At 36.0% G+C, this 19,345-nt stretch overlaps 1 protein-coding gene across 2 annotated transcripts in view; it reads left to right on the top strand.

Annotated features, from left to right (window-relative positions):
• DNTT (DNA nucleotidylexotransferase) overlaps nt 1-19,345 on the top strand; it is a 154,446-nt gene that overhangs the window by 100,540 nt on the left and 34,561 nt on the right. For both annotated transcript variants that reach the window (XM_054832614.1, XM_054832615.1), the window contains one exon: nt 16,861-16,963. In XM_054832614.1, coding sequence (XP_054688589.1) covers nt 16,861-16,963 — 103 coding nt within the window. The remainder of the gene's footprint in view (nt 1-16,860; nt 16,964-19,345) is intronic.

Below are 19,345 nucleotides of genomic sequence, written 5' to 3'. Positions count from 1 at the left end.
TATAAACTCATATTCATAAACTAATAACCTTACACTCTGTATGTTATGTTACTGATCAAAGACTGCAGAAAATTTGCCTTTTATCTTGGCGTATCTTACACCTAGACACTGTTCTAGTAGGTAAACACAGCAAACATTTCTGGTTATTTGATCTTGTTGCAGAGGTTACTATGTCCAATTACACCTACTTTGTCTTCCTTAGTAATCCTCATTGAATATTGTTGCTTATGAAAGGTTTTGATGTTGATATTATAATATGCATTTGTATCACTACCATAAACAATACTACATCCAGACTTAGTAAATGTAGGTCTTATCTCCACCATTCAAATATCATGAATGAAATTTGAACAACCTATTGGTACATTCTAGCTAAAAGGTCAGTGGGAGCCTTGACATTGATTTCAGCTGAATCATGACAAAACAGAAGAATACTTTCATCTGATTGTTTGATAATTTGAACTGGCAAGAAATCGTGACACATTTCACCTAAAGAAATAAAAATATGTAGCTACAATGAAGATGCCCTTAAAATGCCCCGTTACCTGAAGTCACACAACAATGAAGGCTGAAAAAGTCAAGATTATATTCAGAAAGAAGTCAAGAGTTTAGAGAAATATGACATGACTGGTTCTTTGAGAGACTCTCTAAAAATATATGGCTAGAGTTTTACAATGCCTGGATCAAGAAAAAGGGCACAGAGAGAACACTCAAAAGTTACATTCTCAAACGGTGTATCTCCTTGCAATGGTTTGGGAATTAAGGAAGTTGGTTAATAATAATCAGAGAAGTTTTCAATTTAGGATTAAATCAACTAAGCCAACTTCATGAGCTCCTTAGACTCACGGAGGATCATGTCTTGAAGCAGGGCAAGGGAATTTTGTAAAAGAGGGTAACAAGATTTCACTATGGAGAGATTTACTTAAGGTAGAAGGTAGATTTAACGACAGGCTTGTCTACACTTTAAAAGGCTTTTCTGGTATGCTTAGACTTGTAGAATATACTGGCAGCCTTTCGCTGTGGAGATGCAGTGTTCCTTTACCAGTTAGTCTAAATGATTTTCTCAAATGGAATAACCTATATTGGCCCAAAGAGTATAACTGTTTCAGCTCCAGGGAACTGCTGGCTAACTGTGATTTCATTCAACACAGCTATCTTCACAAAACACTGAAGTAGACCAAGTAGACAAGTTTTGAATTTCAATTTATGTTTGAAAACTGATTGCAAAACAGGCATAGCTGTTGTATCTCATAATTCTAGTGTAAAATATGTTCATTTTAATATTAAATATTATTTTCTCTGTAAAAGTCTAGTTTTCTAAATGTATCCCATAGATTAAGAGTAAAATCCTCTTCCTTTAGACAAAATTAGTAGATTACACAATCCAAATTAGGTCTCAAAAGAGATCAATCTCATTTCTCTAGATTATGCTTCTGTAAAATTCCCAACTACTTTACTTGTCGTTAGGGGTATGCAAGTGTAGTTACAGAAAACCCATATGTCAGTGCAATTGTGGAAAGACTTAACAATTCACTCTAAAAATTTCAGTGAGGAATGTCATTAAGACTAAACAGATTGTACACATGCCTGAAGTTTAAACTGTGCATAATTTTTTCAGAAGTACTTGAGTAAAAGTTCAGTGTCTTGGTAGAAAGGCTGGACTTAAACTCACCATCCCGCAGCTGTTTGCTAGCAGCCACACAACTGTTTAATTTGAAATTATCAGATATTATATTCCATTAGATGGAATAGATTAATAAAGTATCTTAATCACAATTAAAGTAGAATTATACATATTGCCACAAAATGCCAGAAAGTTCAACTTCATAAATCAGCTTCTCGTGTCTTTGTGACTAACGCAAATGCATGAACAATTACTTGCCCTCCTCAACCATCCCACCATCAGCTCAAACAGAAGTCTTAATCCTATTTTATGTTAGAATTTGGAGGGAGTGTCTTTCTTTGGTCCCCGTCCCCCCCCCCCCCCCCCTTTAGTGGATGTGAGCAATCTATTTCTCAGTTCAAGGAATTTTAATAGAAAAACTGTCATGTTTATATAACTTCCAGTACAGCTGAGCAGGAAGCAAATAGAAACCTTTATTTTTATGGTAGATTGATTCTACAGATTGTGCCATCACTGCCAAGCAAGTGAAGCCCAGGCTGAACATCTAATACCATTCAGACATTCTGAAAATGCACATTTCCTTCCTTGCATGAACATTAATATTGTCTTTTAAATTGTTTAAAGTGAATGTTTTGATTTTTGGAAATGCCAAAGTAGACATGCATGAAAAAGAACACTTTGATGGAAGTTTCTGTGACAAAGGGATATGACAAAGGAATAATCCATTTGAAACTCTCAGGAGAATTAGCTGGAGAGAATTAAAATGGACTGGGATTGGATGCACGCTTTCCATCTACCACCAGAAGGCTTCAATACAGCAAAAATTGTTGCTATAAAGCTATTTGTTAATTTTGTTATAGTGTCAGTATAGAAAAACACCTTTTACTTTCTTCTTTCAAAATAAAAGATCATATCTTAAGTATTAGTTTATATATATTAATGAGATTCTGAGTAAGTAGAATAGAAATATAATTCTGAACCAAACAATTCTCTCCTGGACAATAAAAATCTAAACTAGTAAATGGAAACTGCCTTAGTTGCAAAATAATTTTTTTTCTAGTTAAAGGAATGTTGTAAGTGTGACAAATAGCTTCACAAAAGCATTTTTTAAAATATACAGCTTTCATAATTAATAATGCAGACCGTCTACTTATTTCAGTAAATAATTTGAATGCAGCTGACCTTTCTGTTTTCCCTGCTGCATTATTAATGATGTTGAAGAGATCACTAGGTTATTGTTCTGGCAACATGTAACTTAGCTGAGGTTTTGGTTTGCAACTAATGCTGTTTGAAATGTGGCACCTGAGTAGATTATGTACGATCTGAGATGGAACCATTCAGTTCCACCTTTAGGCATTTGGAGTACCTGTATAGTCTACAGCCAGGTCTTGATTACTCCATCTAAATACCTCATGATGACAAACTTCATTCTCTGTCAGAACACCAGCAGAAGGTGAACATGGCACCTGAATTTGTCTTGATTCAGAGCAATATCTCTATATTAATCCAGATCTAGAAGGGTCCAGCTCTCTCCCAGTTTGTGGTGGCCTGTTCTGAACAGTGCTGGTCACCAACTACCTCCAAAGAAATCAGATGGAAGTTCTAAAAACCTTAACCTCCTTTCATCATCTCATATTCATTTATTGTTGGACAGAGGGAGAGATAATTTTCTTTTCCCTTTCCTTTCCTTTCCTTTCCTTTCCTTTCCTTTCCTTTCCTTTCCTTTCCTTTCCTTTCCTTTCCTTTCCTTTCCTTTCCTTTCCTTTCCTTTCCTTTCCTTTCCTTTCCTTTCCTTTCCTTTCCTTTCCTTTCCTTTCCTTTCCTTTCCTTTCCTTTCCTTTCCTTTCCTTTCCTTTCCTTTCCTTTCCTTTCCTTTCCTTTGTTTTTTTTTCCAAAGTTCATCAGACTCCCTGAGAGTTCACTGAAGCATTTGGCATTTTTGAGTGTATTCTTCATAAGTAGAGGTAGTGAATCTCCTTGTGTCTCAGTTTGCATAATTCCAAAGTTTTTGTTAAGCCTTTGAATTAGGCCAAAAGACACTAGGTCAAAAGATGTCTGAGCAGGTCTAGTCTGAGATGCCTGCTCTTATAAATAATAAAAATGTACCTTCTCTCCAGTCAAGCCTGATTCTTCAGTACTTATTACATATTGGAATATGTTCTTTTTTCCTTGCAGATTTCAGAATAATTAAAATTTTAGATATTCTGGTAACCAAAGACATGTACCACTGCCATACAGACAGTTTCTTAAGAGTGAGAAAGCTTGCTCCACGTTATCATAGAATATGCTGACAGTAGAGTTTACACACATGAAACTAGATAGATGTTTTAAGACTAAAGTATCATCTGCATATGCTTACATTTCAGCTGAATACATGAGATCCCAAATCCACATCAATACTCATTGGAGTGTATATCTTTTTCAAACAGCGTTGAAGAGATTTTGCTTCACCATTGATTGGCACTCAGCAAAATTTATGTATGCAGGAAGTTTCTATGATGTCATTTGAAATGCTTGATTGGAATGGAGTGTAATTTAAAGGATTTGCCAAGACAGCAAAAGCAAAACTTCAGCAATGTATTTCATGACTTTAAATAAAACTGTGACAGATTGGTATGGTACATTTCATAAGCTTTAAAAGCTTGAAATTATATGGACAGCTTCCAGGTACAGTTGCATTATTTACATGAAATTGAGACAGCGCGCTCAGTCATTCAAAGCTTAAACATAGTTTTGTTTTGGTTGGTGGAATAGTGAATTTACTTCAAATATAGAATTCAGAGAGCCTAGAGCTGTTAGCAGCAGCAAAGTCTTCCTGTGTGCAAGCCAAAGAGGGATAAATATTCAACATCAGGGTATGATTGGTGACAGCCACATTCAGGCATTTATGTCAGGAAAAGCTGGAAGACAATAATACAATCTAGGCAGTACAACTATTGTAATACATAGAGACAGCCATGCTTTCTAATTAAGTAGGTGACTAAATTCTTACATGGCCATTATCCTATTTTGCTGTCTCAGTAGAAACCAGACTGGTAGAGGGCTAGTTTTATAAACAATTTAGTAGTGTGTAATAAATTTAGTTGAATTTTAATTTTGTAACTGTTTTTCACAGATTTATTTGTTTGTTTTTTAACAGCTTTGAAGTTGAGTTAAGGTTGAAGGGAATTAGTTTCAGTATGTGAGTGGTCCTCCTCAAGATAATGCTTATAAAAATAGGTCAACCAGATTGTCTGTAATGCTTTTGTTTGTGGAATAATGGTTTCTGGTCATTTTTTGTTTCGGTTAGATCTTCAAATTTTGACTTCCATTACATTTTTCATAATGTTCCACAACATCATGTTTTTCTTCGATACCCATGTATAAAAGAATCCTTATGCAGATGTATTTTAAAATGAATGTGCTTTGAAATAACCATGTGGCTTAAAGTCCACAGAAGCCAATACATAAAGCTGTCATTCACCATTCATTCCTTTCATAAGGCAGGGAAATAAATCTTTTCAAGGTTTTGCATTATAATTTTTTTAACCCATTAAATAATTTTAATGCAGATAATCTGATAGAGCTTTATAAGATCAGATAAGATAACTTTAAATGTAGCAGTACTACTGGTCACTTAAGTTCTTCAGTTGAATAACCACTTTCTGATTTCTCTTTTCTTCTTATTGCCTTAAAGTAACATCAAATATCTGTTAAAGCAAAGCTTGAAAAAAGACATCAGCACAACATGAAGAGGAGTACCCAGGTGTCTTGTACTCTGAGAAACAGTGTTTAGGTTTCTTTTGGGTCATAAAAGACGCACACAGTCAAGCATAGCATGACATTCATTTGGTCTTTGAAAGCACATTTAACAAGAGACTAGGTGGATGACACGCATTACTATACTTTTTTGAGGCAATGTAGTCACTGAGGGTGAAATTAGGTTTTAAGTAAGATTTAAGTGGTATCGCGCAGGTTTTGCGCTGGTTCTCCTCACTTCAGTGATTTTCACCCTCAGAGCATAACTCGCAGAAATATCCAGAGATGTGATCCTTTCTGCTGCAGCAGGTGACACTTCTTTATCCTGACTTGATACAAGAAAGATCTTTTAAGTAATGCATGCTCTGCATTGTTATGGGTTCCCCTGAAAGTCTCCTTGAACAGCAGCTACTGATGCTCCATAGCAGTGATATCTTGCTGCTATAAAGCTATATTCCCTTATGCTGTATAAGTAACGTTTCTGCTCCTAGAGGGAAAAGGCATTTTTTCTATTGCTTCATTGCAGAGTTGGATTAATTTAAAAAGTAAAATAAATAGCTTCCGCAGCTATGGAAAATGAGTTCTGCCCCTGGTGAATTAGAATTAGTGTTACATTGGGCAAGAAAAGTAGCATTTTAATGAAGTGTCCACCTTCAAGCACCTCTTCCAGAGAAGACACCTGTGAATCTTTGCCAAATACTTATGTAGTTCAGCTGGGTTTATGTTGAATTACTTGGCTGGCTGAAGAAGCTGCTATATGCTATCTTTGGCAATTCAAACCTTTGTAGAAACCTGATTTATAGCTGCCCAGGAGAACAGTGGCTCAGTTTTCACAATGTTTTCATTTCAGAGAGAGTCTAATCTAAAATTTTATTCTTAAATCAATGGGAAAAGTAATTCTTCAGACAAAACTACAACAGGATTTTTTTTTTTTTTTTTTTTTACCCACAAATTGTCTCAAAATGAGTCAGAGGACCTCTTATAACTGTATGGTATCTTTTCAGTTAAATATATAATGAATTTAGTTTTAATTTTAATTGTCTTTGCTGGTGGCAGAATTTATTTCAGTTAATTTGATTTGATTATTGCTATTTCAGACATTAATCAACATCCTATTAAACCATCTCTCAGATATTAATTATGCCCCAAAATAGCCCTGTGATGTACAGTCAGGGAAGACTTAATCCTCAAGGGACAGGAATTCCAGAATTACCTTTGATATGGAATACAACATTTCAGTCAGTTTGGGTTTAGATTTCCAGAAATATTCAACTCTCAATTTTTATCAGCTTGTGCAAATGAAGTCCAGTAGGATGACAGACAGGCTGGGCACTAAAGTCAGAGTCCAACTACAAAATGTTTGTGCAAGCATTTTCCCACACTGGCACTTCTCATCTCAACAGGTATTTTATAGTACCTTGCCACCTATATGGCGTTAGAAAAGACAATGAATTTTGGCACTGGCTGGGAACTACCAGTACCAAACTGCCTTCAAAGGCAGGTAGGATCTAATTCAAATAACAGGACAGCAGAAATTATCCTAAGAAGCCAGATATTCCATGCCCATATCTATCTTCCACAGAGCCCTGATCAGATCTTACTTTATTTTTCCTCCTTACTTCAGATATGTTACTTTATTTTTCAAAAGCAGGGACTGACTGTGTATGTGGACCATCTTGGGATTCCTTCACTCAGGGTGAAATAACAAATGACATCTGCTGTAGATACTTGCAATGTAAGGTGGGGAGGATACTTCTCAGTTATTTATTTTTCAATAACCACAGGGAAAATTATGATTTGTAATTATCCGTTGCATAAAAGAACCTGATAATCTATGCAGCGCTCTCTTCCTATTTACCACCCTGGTCATGCAATGGAAGGTTTCCTTGAGTTTCAGTTCTGGAATCAGAGCAGTCTGTGATTCCAAAAACTACGACCTTTGGGAAGCTTGGTACGTCTTCATGTGATAAATGGTATAGATGAGCCTTCTGACTAATTTGATGAACTGTAAAATGGTATTTCGCCTCTGGCATCCTCATCAATCTTATGTCTCTGTCATGTTTCAGGTGGAGGTATAAAGATCATGCACCTAGAAAGCAAGTGAAGCTGGTGGTAGAGTCTGGCATGTTCAAGTGCCCCTAGTTTATTCTGGCTGAACGTGCCCTCTTCTACTCTCCCTCTGCTGACAAAGTAATGATTGCACAGTGCGAGTCAGGCTTGCGAACGGTTCCTTTTTGCATTCTGCTGTCTCTGCTTTCTCTGTGTCAGTCTTTTTGGATTGTTAACTTTGGTTGAGCTGCTTCTGCAGTTCAATGAGCGTTTATTTCCTTGCTACCTACTCTATATGTATGTGAACCACCATTGCATTGACACTGTATCCAAATGTTGTTTTGAAAATGTAGAGCTGACTTGAATATTAAGGAAAACTGCTGAGCTAAAGCTGACAGTGATTTGAAGAACAGCTTATGTGTGGTGTACAGGGTTTAGCTCGTCATTTATGATAGCAGTGGACTGTTATATTATTATGCTGCTACTTAGGCTGTTAATATTCTTTACAGTATTGATCAGAATATGTAATTGAGAGTTTCTGAGGAAATAACTTCAAATAAATGTTACAGCATTTTATTGTAATTTAGAGGACCCTTTCTGTCACAAACAATAATTTTTTAACTTTTCTATTAGCTATTACCTAGTTCTTGTTACAGATGAAATGAGAATGTTGCAAACATTACAATTTCTTCCATCCAACAAAATCCTTCAGCATTAAATCACTGTTGTAGAAACCCTTGCACAGATATTGTTCTGTTCATTTCCTTGGAAAGTGCCTTGTTCTTTCCTGTCAGTGTACTAATTATATACCTAGCAAAAGTCCGTTTGAGTCAATAAAACCGCTTACTTTAGGTCCAGATTTCAGACCTGAAAAAAGGTCAGAAGAAAGTGTGCTGAAATAATTCATTTCTGATTAAATTCTGAAGTCTGTAAATTCACTCAGGCAAAATATTTTGAGAATTTTACTTATTGGTCTACTTTGCATTTATATTTTATTAAACTGCTAGCATCTTATACCTGGATATGGAACATTATGGAACAAGGTTGTGAAAATCTGTAGTATTACATCCAAGAAATATTCTTGGCTGAATGAAATCTGTGACTACTTTGCAATCCATGGAATTTTTCTCCTCTAGCTGTTAAACAGGCCAGGATTTCTATGTAATAGATGTAGCACTGTCACACTCCAGTACTTCCGGTTTACAGATTCTTTTCTCTTTGTAATGGGGCTTATACAAGAAAAAGGTATAGTTCTTCATAGTTTGAGTGACAGTAACTCAGAATTATTTTAATAATAATTAAACTGTAAAAAATTGTCCATCTCTTGTTCAAGGTCTTGGCAAAGACTGCTTAATAATCATGTCCACAAGCATGCAGGCTACCTGGGATTTGGAACAAAAATTTCTGTTCACCTTCTGAGAAGGCATGTGCTGGTGGGAGACAGGTGGTAGAGGTACCTTAATCAGGACTACAGTTATTACAGACCTGAAAGAATTGCCATACTACTTATATTTGGTCATACTCAACTAATGTCAAATAATAGTTCTACCTTGCCAGTACAGTGGGAGTTAAATCAGATGCAGCGTAGAGGATACCTCCCTAGAGTAAAAGTATGGCATCAGTATCAGAATAGTCAGCAAGAAATCTTTGAACCATGTATGCATATGTGTGCATGGTTTGATTATAGCTGTAATTACGTGTTTGACTATGCATGCACGCTGAGGCTACTGGAGTTTTCCCTCAGGAACATGCATTTTATGTTACTTATAAATTATTTGTTTGCTATATGTAAAAGTAGTGATTCTGCTGCTTATCCAAGCTTTCTCTTTGCTTCTTAAACAAAAGTTCATTGTGCTATATCTCAGTTTGTCCATTCCTTCAGCTATGTGTAATTTTCTGCAACATTTAATCCCTTTTCTATTGCCACACAATCATCACTCCAGCAATTGCCTTTGGTCTTCCTAGATATTTATGCATATTACTCATCTATATTAAAAAAAATATTCAAATGGCCTCACATATTTTTGAATCACTTGGGGATGTCTGTCTAGAAGCTGTCCTCCCTGCATTTCCCAAAAGAAGAATGCAGAGATGATGAGACTTAATTTAACATGTAATGATTTCCCATATTTCTTTCCACAAATAAAGGACTTGTAATTTTTTTTATATTGCCTTTCAGCATTTTAGGTAGCATCCAGCTTGCTATAGAAATGAATTTTGGCTGGATCGCTTTTAATCTGAGCTCTTTGGAAGGAAGGGAGAGTTATATCCTCTGATATTTTGTGCACACACTTCACTTGCTATCTAAGGCCCACTCCATGTAGTTCTGGTCTGAGATTACTTTTACTGATTTTTCTAGCTTTCTGTATCAAAATGACTGTACAATAAAATGGTCAGGAAAGTGAGAGTTTAAAAATCTTACCAGTTTTACGGTGAATATTGGTTGCATAGCAATTCCTGATGGCCTGATTTTTTTCGCCGTCTTTCCTGATAGCAGTCATTCTCAGGAAGCTATTTCAGAGCTATGGGGTTTTTTCTTATTCAATGTAAAGGCTTCAAATTATATGGGTAAAACATCCACTAACATTTTTTTAAAACTATTTCAATCTGCCAGATCTGAATATTAATATTATCATAACTGTACTGTTTTAGCAAATACAATCCAGTTTCATCAGACTAACTCAGAATGTTAACCAATATCCAATATTTAAGAGTTCATATGCCTTCCTCCACAATCAATATTTTCCCACAATTTTAACAGGAAAAAAAAAGTTCAAAGAGAGAGAAGCCTGAAATAGCTATGCCAAATCTGTTTCTGTTCTCCATTATTTGTTTCCATTTCATTATGTTATATTTTGTGGCAGTCAAATGGTTGTATGATTTGAAGATTTATTATGTAATTAATTATATGCAATTAATTCGCTGCATTCCAGGAACCCCACATAAATTTCTGCTTCTTTATTGGTTAATTTAGTTGATCAGACATTGGAAATGAGCACCTGTTAGTTGTCAGTCCTCCAGGTTTTTAAATATATGTGCTTGACTTCATGCAAGTGATTCATGCCTCTGATACCGGTGGTGGTGTTCTCATGTGTAAAGTTCAGTATACGTGTGTAAACGCTGAAGGAGTTAGCACACATACAACCGCGTTTGACACTTATAATGCTATCATTATGCCAGAATTTTTTCTGAAAAAGGAATAGATAGGATTTGCTTAATAAATCGAGACTTGGATATGCTGTGATTGTTACAAAATGAAAAAAAAATTGAAAATTTTCCATCTGTATTTTGAGAAACAGAAATGCGAGTTGGCCAACTTGTCTCTAATCTGGGCTCTGAGAAGGCAGAGCCAGTGGGCCACAGTCATCTCAGATCTTTCCAAGTAGCTGTTGAAAACCTTTTTTTTCTTCTGAATATTAAGTACCTTTTTCCCCAGAAAAAGTGTTCAAGTGCCCTTCCTAAGATGATTTTGAGTGTCGATTGAATTAGAGAATATGGCGTCTGTGAAGAAAGAGTATTTTAGACTGCCCTGGAAAGCCGGATACTAAATTGGATTCCTGGTCCAAAATTCTAGCCAACAAAGCAAAGTTCACTTTGCATTTCTGATCAGAAGTCAGGCAAATCATTTGTTATTTAGCTGACAAGGACAGATCTGAGGTAAACCATTCAACCTGAGAACTGTTTTCACACAGAGGTGAAGTCAGAGTTTTGCTTGAGAAAGAATTGTGAAAACTATTATAATCCCCCTTTGAATGAAGCGTGAACCTCTGAAAACATGAAAATGCAGTCTGTAAAGCAAAACATCACAGTGATGTGTTACAAAATAACCTAAATAAACCAAAGACCGATCCAGTACAGAGTTCAAGGTTTTAAAGTCGGAAGTCATTTTTATGATCATCTGGTACTGCAGGTAGGCCATTCAGTTAATCACTTCAATGGTTTGAAGAACTTCACAGAAGACTCTTATTGAGGGTTTTATCCTATTCATTCCGGTTTGTTCCACAGCAGGGTAACAGTTAGATTGTCAAATGAGAGAAAACTTTTACGTCTATCAGAATATGATTCTAGGAACTTGAAAACTAATAGGTACATTTTAAAGAGCTGTCAGTAGAAAGAATGAGGTGCACTTAAAAAGAAAAAAATCTAATACAGAGACTATAAAATCAACCTAGGAAAGAATTCCAGGGAAACAAAACAAACAAACAAAAAAAATCACCTAGATCTGAGTATTCCTTCTTATTGTTCCCACGGTCTCTGAATACTAAGCAGACAAGAGTGAGAATGTCACTACAGTAAAGCATAAAATATTTTTAAAAATAAATTATCCATATTGTGAAAAAAAGGAATCATATCGTAAAGCAAAATTATAAAGACCTGAAAGAAAGCTGGAGATAGAGGAAGCCAGAGAAGAAAAACTACAGTGCAGCAGGCTTTGTTGGAAAATACAGGGCTCTGTGTACGTACTGCGAGTAATGGCAGACTTGGCTACTTCTGACCATAGCTGCAGAAAGGGGCTCTCTTGGAGAAGGGGCCTCACACCTGAAAGGAGCTGATAGAGAAGATGGAGGTGAACAAATCTAGGACTTAGACTGCAACATTTCAAAGGAGCAACGGCTTTCCTTGGTTAGCAGGCAAAGCCCAGAATATTTTGGCAACACGGAGAAGTGTGTAATATTTCTTCGCACAATACGATGTCAATAGTAAAGGTAATAATAAATCAGTTTTATGACAGATCCATCCAAAGGTATTGTACTGTCTGTGATTTTACTTTGATGTTTGTATTTCATAGAAATATGCCTGAGGAGGAGACGCAGTTGCTCTTATAAACACAGGCTGTTGATGTTGACTTTGTATTTCACGCACTTCAAGGGCTTGCAAGGTTAAGAAAAGCCTACAGTTTTACCTAATGCAAGCACAGATGTGGAAATACAGTATCATCTTCTGTATCCATTTGAACTCTGTGTAAACTCAAGATTGCTAAATGGTTTTCAGGGTTTTGACACATAACTCATTGCTGCAAAAAAAAAGTGGTTCAAGCTCCTCCATTAGTGAAGTTTTGCAAGTGGGAGAGAAATGTCAGTGTGTCTTTCCTCAGCTAAAGTCAGTTTATCAGAATTGTCATTGACATGGCTTAGCCATTATATAATAGCCTGGGATTTCAAAATACTCTGCACACATACTATAAAATGTCTAATCATGCAGATGTTGTCTTTGCAGAGTAAGATAGTGTGATTATCCTTTGCCATACAATCATATATTTAAGTTTTCGTCATAATGGTAATTATGTTTGATGAGCTGGAATCTAGATTTTATATTAAAACAGTAGCAAAAAAGAAAATTCCAACAACCTTAAAGATAATTAATTGACTACTAAGAAACATTATATAGCTTTATACAAGTTTAGTCAGCCAAGAATTGAACGCAGTTAATTAACAGTGTTCTGTCTTTTATAGTCTTCAGACTTGAATAAAATTTTTGGACAAAACCTAAGCTGCAATTTCAGTTCTGCACAGTGCAGATTCTCTTATAGCTCCAGTCCAACAAGGATCTAGGTTTAGATTTAAAGAAAAGAAAGAGAAGTTGTAAATGGATCTGAATAACAAATCCAAAACTTGAGTCCATGTCCCTTTCTGTTCAAAGCCTCGGAAACCTGAACTCCCCAGTTATGTCACTGATTGCTCTGCTCCTAGGGCACCTGCACTTTTGCTTCATAACAGCCCCAGCATTTCCAGGTATAAGCAAATAATTTCCCAGATCCTGCTTGTGCCCATCTGGAATCTAGAAACTAGACAGATTATCACTCTCATCTCACAGGAGGCCTAGAAAATAGACAAGCTCTGAGCAACTCTTATACACATTAAGAGTATGTATACATTTTTTTCTAAAATGTTGTTGCAACTGGTTTTGTTTTTAAAATAGTACTCAAATTTTATATAAAAGCCTTGTGATTAGAGTATGTAGGCAGTGGCATGCCAGAATCAAATGCCTACATCTCCTGCCGTCCGTTAGTGTGCTAAAATCACTAGCCTGAGTGGATTTATGCCACCCTGCGGTATAAAATGGGAGATTTGTAGAGCCAGGAAGAGAGAGTGTCATGTAGCGTACTGACTAGGCTGCCCATTTAGAGAGGACAACTCTTGAGGCTCTGCTCCCTGCACCAAGCACTGGCTCTGCATTTTGTGTTCAACAGCCAGTCGATGACAAATAACTTGGCTGTGAAAACACCAGTGCTCTCCTTCCTCGCTGAGTGGTTTTAATCCAATAGCTAATGAGTAAGTAAATAACCTGTGGACACTGGTGTGGACCCAAAGGCTGTCTCTGAACTCTGGTCCTGGAACTGTACCCTACTAGTGGAAGGCAAAAGAGAGGAGACTGAGGAGATGCCTCCTGTGAAACAGAAACATTGTCGATATTCCTAACTGAGAAAAATAAGGCAATACGAAGATGAGGAATCACTGCACAAATAATTGGGCTACCAAATGCAAGAGAAAACCAGGCACAGCATCAATTTGGTGTTTGTTTTTCAAAGTGTTTTCATTTTAAAGTGAATGATGCTTAGTTAACCCCCTTTAGTCTCTAGATCGTGGTGGAGCCCATCTGTAGCCCTGTGTAAGGAATCTGCTCTCTTGAATGTGATGGGGTTTAAAAAAAACTGCAGCGTGCAGCACTCCTCTTGGCAAGCTTCAGGAATGAACAAGAGATCGTGGTTTCATCTCTGAGGCACTTAATCGGGTGATGAATTCTGACTTTTCATATCTAGTTTGAAGACCGGATATCTGGCACCATGGTGTTTAACTTGTATGTAATCAAATCCTGTAGTATATCTAGTCTTTAGGTGTTCAGCTTCAATGAACTGTGGATGTGCAGAGTTAATTGTTGATAAACGAATACATATGCTTACATACTTCTTGAGCTGGGGACAGAGCACTTGGGCACTGTGCCATCCTATGTGCCCTTTATGTAACTTTATGAATACCCATGGTTGTATGTTTGTATGTATATACACACAAATATATAAATATATATATATGTGAAAATCTCTATTCTGCTGAAATCAATGGCCACATTCCTTTCAGCTTCGATAGAATTGACGGTCTGAATCTATGTACACTTTACTGCATCTTTTTGCATGATTTACAAGCCATGAGCAATATATATTATACAGCTTTTTAATTTATTAGATTGTTTTTATATTTTAAGGAAGGTAATAAATTTTTCTAGGATCAAATGCATTATTTGGTAAAGAGTACTGGTGGAAATTAGACTAAATGTTCCAGTAACAGCCAGACAAATTCAGTCAGAAATTAATCCAATGTGAATTAGTTCCAAGAGAAGCTGAAATATAACTCTGACAATAACAATGATTTTATATTTTGTGGTTTTATATCAGATTTAAACACTCTAACTTCACAAATAAAAAGCATTTCAATAAATGCTCTCTGTCTTGGGAAATAGTTGGGCAGTGAAACACCTTGAATTTCTTGAGATTTTATGGCTGGATCATTCATGATTTCGTAGATGTGGTTAATCAAAAATATGCATGTGCTAAGTACCAGAGGAAGAATCAGGAATCAGCTCCCAATTCCATCAGCTTCCAATGTCTTCTCTTCATTTTTTTTAAATTTTTTTTTAAATAATTTTAGGCAAGTTTTCTTATGCCACTTTCTGCATCTCTAAGATAGGAATAGTAAATTCCTTCCCTTTGAAAAAACATGTTGAGACATGTAAGTAAAAAGTGCTATGTAAGAGTTTTGGATTATTATGGTAATTTAAGAGATAATGAATGTCATCCTACAAAATAACTCAGAAAGTGTTACATGGAATACTAAATGTTTTTTTAAATTCTTGAGTTTGAATTGCTGTTTGGTTTCTAAGCCTCGACATGCTTTGTTTGAAACTTCTTTTGAAATAATTTCTACCTGTTTAAGCAGTTCTGACTTTGCTGCAGACACGGCACAATAGTTGCTTTATAGTGAGTTCGACTGCTTGTCAAACATAAAACCTAGATTTTCATTTCCTTACATTTTGCTGCTGACGCTGTTCAACTATCCATCAGTTAGATGATTTCCTGTCACACAAATGGCCGTTGACATGTCTGCCAATCAGTTCTGTTCCTACAAATTTCCAAGTTTAAGAAATCAGATTCAGTTTCAGGCACTATTTTAAGAGAATGCCCTGTTTCATTAAATAAGAAAAAGCAAACCTTTTGGTTTGTACAGTTCCAATTTTCACTGCTTGTGTAACAATTTACGAGTTCTCTCAACACGGGACACAGCATTGAACTGAAACACAACTGAGGTATAACACCACATATGCTTGTGAACATCAGCAAGAGTAGACTTTCCCATGAACACAGGAAAAAGGTTTGAAGGTGCACTACACTTAGATGTCACTACTCCAGGTTTTGAGGGCTTACTCCACCCTCTGTGTACTGCACCTAGTTGCAGAAATATCTCCTCTGCTCCTTTCTCTTTAAGCTGGCCTGATTACAGTCAATAAATAGATGTGTATGCAGTCCCTGTTGCAGTATTTAGACCAAAATGAAAACCTTGTCTCGGTTCTGCAATCCTCAGGTGAATTGCACTGTAAGATAAATTTTCAGATGTGCTCAAACATTTTATAATTCTGAAAAGAAACATTCTGATAGTATGCTTTTGCCTGTTTCAAGATAGCTACATCTTAACCTGACTTAGGTTTAACACATTTGGTAAGTTGGATGAAAGGCAAACTGAATGCTTAGACTTAAAAATTATGTCATAACCTCTTGTTTTTCTTCATTTCATTAAGAACATTTACAATTAAACTTTGTGTATATGGATATAATTGTGAAATCCACAGTGGGTGTAATAAACAAACTTTAGTCACATTAAGGTTGAATTGTTCTCAAAAAAATATCAAACTCAATCTCTGCAAAAAGAGTTGTTATATTTTAAAAGAAATGTAAAATAGAGATTTTATGTTTGCTGTAAAAAGAAACAATAAAATTATTTGTAATCACAGTTTTGTTCATTAAAGTGTCCATCAAAAGCTAAAGAAGAATATTTAAGCCTGCAGTAGTCAGACTGCCAAGTTTATCTGCTGTTACTGCACTGGATTCATAATATGTACTATGGTATTTTGATTATGTTTTTATCCAAAGATGACTGAAACCTCCTTTTCTGGGACTTAATGGGAAGAGAGAGAGATTTAACATCACCAAATGGATCCGCAGTATCTAGTTGAACAACAGAGAAAATACATCAAAAACCTTAAATTATTGCTTAACAAAGAACAGACAGACCCGATAAAAGAAATAGAAGATTCCATTTTGATTATGTTTCAAGAAACATTGTTATCACTTTATGCTGCAAACTCATTTTAGAATGCAGCAAAAATATTCTCTTTGAAAGTAGTGTGAAATTCAACAGTAACTTAACTCTTTTAGTCTTCTTGTTATTTATTGCTTCTAGGGGTAAGGAGATTGGACATGATATAGATTTTTTGATCACCAATCCAGGACCAAGAGAAGATGATGAACTTCTGCATAAAGTTGTTGACTTATGGAAAAAGCAGGTATGAACTAAATAGTATTTGGCCAAAGACAGACATATTCTAATAGCACTGAATTAAGCCTACATAGTGCTTAAAGAATGTTGACTCCATTTTACGAATGACTGCAATATTTTGAAATTGAATATTGCTCTATTTGGTTATTAATCATGATGACCTAGGTGAATCCTCCAGCTCTGAATGCTGAAGTTGAAGGTTATATCAGAAGTACTCTATACACATTCTATTATATCTTACCCTAAGAATATGCAGCTAGTCAAAGGTAAGAAATCAAGCTAGGTGGAGTTTTGAGTGACACAGCAAAACTGTTCTTATAATTTGAAACAAATCTGTATTTGTTTAATTATTCCTTGAGATGGGAGTAGGTTCCCCCAAGAGGAACTACTTCAGGGAGCTCCAGCTTTAAGTGTAGTGGATTTGGGTGACCTTATGGTGTGAAGGTGAGCAAGTCTGAAAGCTTAGGTACCAAAGCCCTGGAATTCTGGCTTCCTTTCACTCCATAGATCAGCTTTTTTTCCTGGCTTCCATTGGAATATTGTTAAAATCGACATAGTCTTCCATTATGTCTGGGTTTGGAAGAATGCACACATTTCAAAGAGGAATTGTTTGTCTCAGGGTTTTGGTTTTTGTTTGTTTGTTTGGTTGTTGTTGTGGTGGTTTGGTGGTTGGTTTTGTTTGTTTTTTTTTTTTTTCTCTTCAGCTTTCTTCAGTTTGAGGCAGCTTTAAAGTTGGCAGAGTCTGAATTATAACAGGTGCAGGTATCTCAAAATATTCCTGGATCAGAAATATAGTATGTTGGAAATAATAGGCTTTTGTTTCTCTTTCTACCTTTCTAGCCAGCTAAGATATTTTTCAACTTTAACTACCTGTACTGTTCAAAGGAATTGAATACGTTTCAACAAGTAAAAGGCCAACACTCTGTCTCAGGTGAATCAGCAAATGCTCCATCACTAAGTCAAGTCAGCTTTCAGTGCATATAGCCTGGAGAAAATGCTTTTGAATTGATTCTTGAACTATGTACTTTAATTACTGTATAATGGGCTAACATATGAAAGACATTAAAAACATCCAACCAGACAAAACTTATCTGAGTGTACAAAGTTGTCTGCTTCAAGGTGGGCACACTGGCTTTAATGGAAGGACTTAAAACTCGTTTTTTCCTAGTAAAATACAACCTTAGCTGAATTCCTCATCCTTCAGTTGACTTTTGATCTTTGAAATGTTAACAGATGATTATTAATTTCTTAGATTTCTGTGACTTCCACCATAATTCTTTACAGAAAGTGTATGTATTGAAGTAGATTGCTAGCAGGTGTAATTTATCATACTCCAATGAAAAGCAATGAAGCTGTGGCAATTAATGAGCACTGAGGAGCTACTCTATTTTTATCTTTTTATTATTTATGTAAAGTTTCTTTCTCAGTAATTCTACTCCCTTTATTCTGAGAAAACTTACATTTCTTCTTGGATGCTGTCCTTCTGCCTTCTTAAGCAGACTTGAACCTCGAGGAAGCCATGTGCAGGTCCTTCAAAAATCCTGTTTGTTATCACACAGCAGAAAGGAAAACTGATGACAGGCTGAGGCTACAGTCTGCCCCGAGTGCAGCTTTTCATTCCTTCTCCCATTCCATCACACTCCACTTACATTAATGAGAACAATGGCTGTGATCGGAGAAGTCTGGCAACTGTTGAAGCTTTTCAGGTCACTCTAGGCTGCTTTCATTAAATGGAATTGAAAGGAAAGAAATAGAAAATAAATTGTTCTTGCTGATTTTTTTTTTCTTAAGGATAAAATTTGGGAGAAGTGAGTGAAGGGAGAGTTTGGGAGGTCAAGGGCAGCCAAGGGTTTGATGAAAATATTAGGATTCCTCTAGGGATCCCAGCATGAAGAAAAAGTTAGAAGAGGAGATGCACAATGGCCATAGAAAGCAAACGCAAACAAGATGGGGATTATTTAAAACTATGGACAAATATTTTCTGTGTTCTGTTTGTCCTCCAGAATATTTATGGCTTATACTACTAGCTATACTGCCTCTCTACTGTGGCAGTTGTAATATACAGGCTTTTACCAACAATAGTGAAAAATAAGCTGCCAGCAAAATCAAAATGCAAAAAAGAAAGAGAGGAATTATACTCCTCTTGCCTTTTTATTACCTTTAATTTCTAAGGGGGAGAAGGGGATACAAAAACCCCCCAACCTAAAGCATTTTTATACTTTTTGACAGTACACCTGTTGTCTGCTTCACAGCTTTCCACTTTTGTGCTGCCGCTTCAAAACCCAAATTCATCAAAGAACATCACTGAGGTCATGACGTTGACTTCCTTTTGGCAGCTCTTAGCGAAGGATTCTGCAATGTTTAACTTCTAAACTATGAACCTCAGCCT

This window comes from Grus americana, chromosome 7, assembly GCF_028858705.1.
Source record: "Grus americana isolate bGruAme1 chromosome 7, bGruAme1.mat, whole genome shotgun sequence".
In the NCBI taxonomy this organism is placed as follows: domain Eukaryota; kingdom Metazoa; phylum Chordata; class Aves; order Gruiformes; family Gruidae; genus Grus; species Grus americana.
Note: the sequence above shows the minus strand (reverse complement) of the source record. Positions and strands in the feature narration are given on the sequence as shown.